Source organism: Vulpes lagopus, chromosome 10 (genome assembly GCF_018345385.1).
Source record: "Vulpes lagopus strain Blue_001 chromosome 10, ASM1834538v1, whole genome shotgun sequence".
Taxonomy (NCBI): Eukaryota; Metazoa; Chordata; class Mammalia; order Carnivora; family Canidae; genus Vulpes; species Vulpes lagopus.
Genome location: NC_054833.1, coordinates 46,162,207 through 46,168,358, shown reverse-complemented (window position 1 = coordinate 46,168,358; position 6,152 = coordinate 46,162,207). Strand labels below are relative to the sequence as shown.

Sequence of the window (6,152 nt, the reverse complement as noted above, 5' to 3'; positions counted from 1 at the left end):
GAGCCCGACCGAGGCAGCCGCGGGCCTCACTAGCCCGAAGAGCGAGGCTGCCTCCGTCAGCGCCACAAACCCTGCCCAGGGCGAGGACTTTAAAATGGACGAAGGGAACTTCAAGACCCCAGATATTGACCTTGCAAAGGATGTTTTTGCAGCCCTGGGCTCTCCTGCTCCCGCCGCTGGGGCCAGTGGCCAGGCCCCTGCGCTTGCTCCTCCCACTGCAGACAGCTCTGTGTCGCCTGCACCAGCAAAGACCGAGTACGGCCTCTCTCTGTCCGCTGTCGTCGGGTGGTGTCCCGTGTGGTGTGCGTTTGTGCCGTGCCGTGTCCGTTCTGTTAGATGTGCCTTCAGCCTCATCCAGGGCTTCTCTGGGCGACGGCCCACCCGGGGGCTGGGATGAGGCGGAGGCGGCGGGGGCAGGCAGCGGGGCCCAGGGGCAGCCGCCTGCTCGCTAATTAGGCCACATTAATTACGTCTTCTCCTCACCATGGAGCAGTGGCTTCTGTCTCCCCCAGGGGTGGGGGTGGGGGCCCTTGCGGTCGGGGCCGCTGATGAGCTGAGCGGAGCTAAGGAGGCCAAGGTACCTTTCCCGCCCACCCACCCCCCCCCCCGGGGCCGCAGACAGACAGTGTGTGACCCAGTGCCAGGCTGGGCCCCACCCGATGGCACTGCCGGGCGGGAGGAAATGAGGCAGGCCCCGAGGCCCCGTGGGGTGAGGATGTGGTCCAGAAGGCCCTGTGCCACTTCCGACCAGATGCCCACGACGCCCCCACTACCGCCACCTACTCTTGCTCCTCCTGACCTGGTGTGTCTGAGAAGACTCAGCTCACAAGCCCTGAATGACTGTTGCGTCTCCAAGGTCAAGGGAAGGTCCTTAAGTGAACAGATTTCTTAGCTGTGATGGCAGAGTGCAGCCGGAGCTGGGGTCTGAGGCCGCTTGCCCCTAGACCGGACTTAGGAAGGCAGAGCCAGACCGAGGTGTTTATAGAAAAGCCTCTGTGTGTTTTATAATAGAGGATCTGGGCCCCAGATGAGCTTTGTGCTGCCACCAAGACCTGAAATGGGAGGGACCCTCCCCAGGACCCCAGAATCTGAGGAAGTAGGACTCCACTGGCCCTGCCCACTCGGCCACCCTCTGACTCCCCGCCGTCCCCATGTGCAGCCTGACAGCCAACTCTAGCCTGTCATGCCGTGGAAAGCTGCCTCAGTCCCATAGAGCATCTTCTGACCCTAAACACAGAACAGTATATGGTGGGAGTGAGGACAGGCGAGAGCCAGGTGGTTTGCAGAGGGGCCCTGGAATCAGGGCTGAGGAACCCAGCACAGCATGTCTCGTTTATACCAAGCTGAGCTGCTGCGGTTCCTGCGGCCAGTCGGGGTGAGGAGAGGGCCGCATGTGCTGTCCCTTCCACTACCCCAGGTAAGGACTGAGCTCCTGGGCCCCCGGCTTTGGATTAGGACCAGAACAGGGAAGGTCTCATTCCTCTGATTCAGTGGCTCTCAACTTCGGCTCCGTTTTAGTCACTTGGGTGCTTTTAAAAGTCATCATGCCCAGATCAATTAAATCAGGATTTCTGGGGGGGACGGCCCAGGCCTCCTTGATTTTTAGAGCTCCCAGGTGATTCCAGCGTGCAGCCAAGGATGGAGACCATTGCTCTAAGCTGGAGCCCTGCCTGAGGGGCCGGCTGAAGGGTGAGTTACTGCAGATTGTGGTCTCAGCGCTGTTTTCCCAATTCTCCGCAGGAAGGGCCCAGTAGAAGCAAAGTCGGAGTGCCAGGAGACAGAAACGAAGCCAGCGCCAGCCGAAGTCAAGACGGTCCCCAACGACGCCACACAAACAAAGGAGAATGAGAGCAAAGCATGATGGGTGACAAGAAATGAGCAGATCAAAGTAAAAAGTGACACCACAGCTTCACCAGAGCATTCCCAATATCTCACATGTGCACACACACACACACACACACATCTCATTCCTCTAGTGTCTTTTGCCTTTAAAAGAAAAAAAAACTAAACACATAAACATGGGATCTCCTTTTTGTAGGTTTATAGAAAGGGTTCCTTTGCTGCGCGCACTCACTTGTAAGAAAACGAGACAAAAAGGTTAAACCCACAGCCAAACTAGGACACTCTGTTCCCTGAAACCATTTAAGAATCAAACAAAAGGACCCCAAATTAAGAATCTAGGAAGCTCAGAAAAAAAATCTAGGTTCAGGAAGACCGCACTTGGTGTTGCCCAATTGGCACAGACCAGTTTCAGAGAAATACTTCCAGATACTAAGACTAACGAATGAACAAAGTCCGAGTTTATTTTTATACTTTGAGTCGAGTTTGAACTCTGTAAAGCCCCATAAATAAGTTATAATTTCTGTTCACTTTGTATTTGTTCAGTATGCAAAGTGTGTCACCCTTGCTAGCTGAATTCAATTCCCACGTAGACTCTTGTTTTGTAGGAAGAATGCCAAATTGCAGCTTCTGGGGGTAGATCTCAGTTTGCAATATTCTGATTTCTTTTTTTCTCTCCTTTTCTTTCTCATTCTTTTTTTCCCCCTTTCTGCCAACTTTGTTTTCCAATGTTTACAAGTTGACAAATGTTTGACTTTGGTTGTGTTTAAATGTCCGTGTAAAATAGCTGCCTTCTTTTTTCTTGTTGTTTTTTGTTTTGTTTTGTTTTTTAAGTTACAAACACTGCCTAGAGGCGGGTAGGGTCATCACAGGCTTGCTTTTGCACGGGACAACTTTACAAAATATGATTGTTTACAGTGGCTCTTCCCCCCCCCCCAACTCCCTCCCCTCTCTGATTTGAAATTTTTGCCTGTGTGCAGCTCAGGTGAAAATCCATCTCGTTCTGGAGTGGTTTTGTTTTTGTTTTTTGGTTCTCGGTCCTTTTTGTATCTCCTGGGGGGTTAGACCACTTTTTGATTAGCCACCACCTGCCTGTATCTGTGAAAAAGGGTCTACCCCCCAACAGGCATCTGAGTCCTTCCTTTTGAAGGACTCTTTAGGCTTTGTTGAATGAAGCAGAGAAGATTGTATAGTTGGGGCTGGTCTTGGTGAACACACATTTTTACCCCAAACATCCCCTTTTTGTAGAAAGCCAAATAAAATATATACGTACAATTTCTTTTTGAGCTCAGAATCTAGATTTGAGCGGAAGAGCATGTGTGCTTCAGGGAATTAGTGTCTTTTTTTGGAAATCTGTTGAAGTAAAGTAACATCGGCCTTCTGTTCACTTAGGCAGCATTTATAGAAACAAAAGAGAGAGAGAGAAAAAAAAAAAACCAACCTGCTGTCTGGAGTCATAACACAACTTTCCTGGATTGGAAACCAAGTGGGGAAAAAAAAAATACAGAAACTTTAAGGGGGATGGGAGGGGGGAGAAGGGAAAAGCCAGCCCTTTGTATAGAAATTTTGCTTTTTTTTCTCATTCTACTTTAGAACTGCAAGCTTGTGCACTGTGGATGCGTGAATATTTTAGTGTGAAACGTGTTTTTGTCATAGTATTGAAATAAAACTTCAACATAGTTTGGTTGTGGAAGGTATAGCAGATAGTTCAGAAAAAAAATATTCAGGAAACAAAAAAATAATAACTCTTAAAAGGAATTGAAGCCTTTAAACAAAGAAAATGAAAGAAAAGTGATGATGATGATGATGAAGAAGATGAAGATAACGCTAAGGAAACAGAAATTCAGCCCTCCGGCATGCATTCCTTTCCCAAGGTACAAAACAGCAAGAGGTGAGGGTGGCAAGACTGCCCCGAGTCTGTCCTGTGGGCTGCGCTCCCCAATGTTCTGACACTTCTGCAGTCTGATCAATGGCGATACGCTAAGATTATAATTTCAAACTGTGAAAAATAATGGTCTTGTCATTTGCTAAATGTGGGGTTATTTTGCATTTTCTCAGCTCCTGGGGATGGAAATGGAGGATCCAGTGTACCCAGCTCTGGCCCCTTTGATTCTAGGGCTTGCACAAATCTGTGGTTCAAATGCACAGGCCCTCAGGCATGAGTAACGCGCAGACAGTTCTTTGAGCACACAGCAGAATGGGAGCTCCTGGGTGTCTGAGGCGGGAGGACCCAGCAGGGCCTGGTGGGCTCGTCTCACCTGCTGGGTCGTCTGGTGGAATCAGTGGCTCATCTTCTGATGTTAATGGCATTGACGACCTCAGCCAAGCCTACGCTATACCTCACCAAGACTGCATCTCACGCCAAGTGGTTGTGGCCAGGCACAATGACTTTGGTTCCAATGGTTAGGAAGAGAAAGAGGTATAGCCGACCCTCAAGCAACCTGGCCCAGGGCAGCTGACGCCCCCCAGCCCACCCAGAACCCTGGCTCCGCCACTAGCTGGCACCCAAGACTCTGCCCACCTTTTGGCTTTTGGTCTGCCTCTCTTTCATTATACATAGATTTGTCTCCGCACGCATGAGGTTTCCTTTCTTTAAAAAAAAAAAAAAAAAGAAAAGAAAAGAAAAAGAAAAAGAAAAAAAAAGAAAAAACAAAACAAAACAAAAAAAACAGAGCAATGCTTTCTCTAAAATCAAAGAGAGAGTCACTTTATTTTCAAGATGTTCTATCTTTTATGTTAAGAGATAAAAGCTTATAGTTTTCCTTTTTTAATTTTTTTGAAGGCGGGATCAACTCTACCAGTCTCCAATGTCTATGTGTCTATATGTGTATGTGCCATACATATGTATTCACATAATTAGCGGCATGGCCAAGTTCTGCTGGAGGGGCACCCCGGGTGCCGCGCGCGGGGTCTCTGAATCCTGGGGGGCCGTAGTGCACATAGTACAGCTTCTGAAGTGGGACTGTTTTCACACTTTTCTATGGAGCCCTTCCACGTCCCAGGCTTTCACTCGAGGCTGTCTGTCTGGATGGTGGTTTTCCGACCTCCATTAACATCCCTACCCAGCATTCCGTACTTTGGGGGCCTTCTCTCTTGTTATAAACTTTTTACCGAGTGAAACATCAATACCACCTTTGTTTCCATTCTCACTGGTGTAAATACTGAGTACTAACTGAGAATTTTGACTTTGCATTCTGTCAGAATACTTGTGTTCAATAAAAATTGAAAGAAAAAAACCCATTATGGTCTAACTGGGATTTATTTCCATTCATTGTGAGCCTGTCACATCAATCATATGTGGAAATGCCAGTGGTCTGTGGGTTGTTTTTTTTTTTCCCCTGTAAACAAGGTCAGTTAAACGCAATGTCTTGAGTTCACGTTGCCTGAAGGATGGTTTCCACTGTTTTCTCTCATATTGATAGGGGAATCCTCATTTTAGAATGGCCAGCCAACAGATTCAGAAAGATTCCACTCAAATCCTGGTTCTGCCACTTCCTTGTCAACCTTGGAAGATTTCCTTAATCTCCCCAAGACTCAGTTTCCTCTTTTAACAGACAAGAGCTGCCAAACTCCTAGAGCTGAGGCACTGGCTACTGAGTGAAGCAGTGCATTTGAAAGCAGAGTATGGCACCGTCTCGGCACATAGTAGGTACTCAACAAATGAGAGGTAGTGCTGGAGGCCCCCCAGGTGTGTGATAGCCTTAAACCCAACTAGAATAACAATCTAAACCTGAGCCCCAAGGTTTCAACATGGAGGGAGGAGCATGAGGCTTATTCCAGAATATGTGATGCCTCTCTTTCTTTGCCATACTGCTCAGCCCTGGGAGTTGATTACAGTCTCTGAGCTAGACAGAGTGAAGAAGACTTCATCTTCAGAATTCTCTTGCATATACTGCTGTCCGGCTGTGTTGGGAATTGGAAATCCCTGGAGCAGAGCAGGTCCCAGGACCAGCACTAGAATAAAGCAGCAAATGAGATGTCTAGGGAGCAGGCCAGTCCCACATCTGCATGGGTCTGAGGCATCTCCTTCTTTTGTGTCCTGTGTGCCCCCCTCTAACCCCACCCTGGAGTGTTGTCTTCCTCTGGGTGGATGTCTGCATCCATCCCCAGGAGTTGTCCCTTCACTGGCCCTGGAGCCTGTTTTAATGACGCAGAGCCACATGTATCTATGTGATTTCCTATGGCACCAACTTCCAGCTGCATATGGCAAGGTAAGGAGTGAGGAACTTTGTATCATGAAATGATGACCCTTTCTCTAATGATCCAGGGGGGCTTACTTCCAGACCTTGCCTCCTTCAGGCTGGTCTCTGAGA

The 6,152-nt window shown here is 48.5% G+C and overlaps 1 protein-coding gene across 15 annotated transcripts in view; it reads left to right on the top strand.

The window, feature by feature from the left end:
- NCAM1 (neural cell adhesion molecule 1) overlaps positions 1-5,079 on the top strand; it is a 299,065-nt gene extending 293,986 nt beyond the window's left edge. For 10 of the 15 annotated variants that reach the window (XM_041771641.1, XM_041771648.1, XM_041771642.1 and 7 more), the window contains 2 exons: positions 1-255; positions 1,741-5,079. The exon at positions 1-255 is cut by the window's left edge and continues 507 nt beyond it. In XM_041771641.1, coding sequence (XP_041627575.1) covers positions 1-255; positions 1,741-1,861 — 376 coding nt within the window. In that variant the 3' untranslated portion in view covers positions 1,862-5,079. The remainder of the gene's footprint in view (positions 256-1,740) is intronic. The other 5 variants (XM_041771649.1, XM_041771650.1, XM_041771652.1 and 2 more) reach the window with 1 other exon arrangement.
- Positions 5,080-6,152: the final 1,073 nt, after the last annotated feature.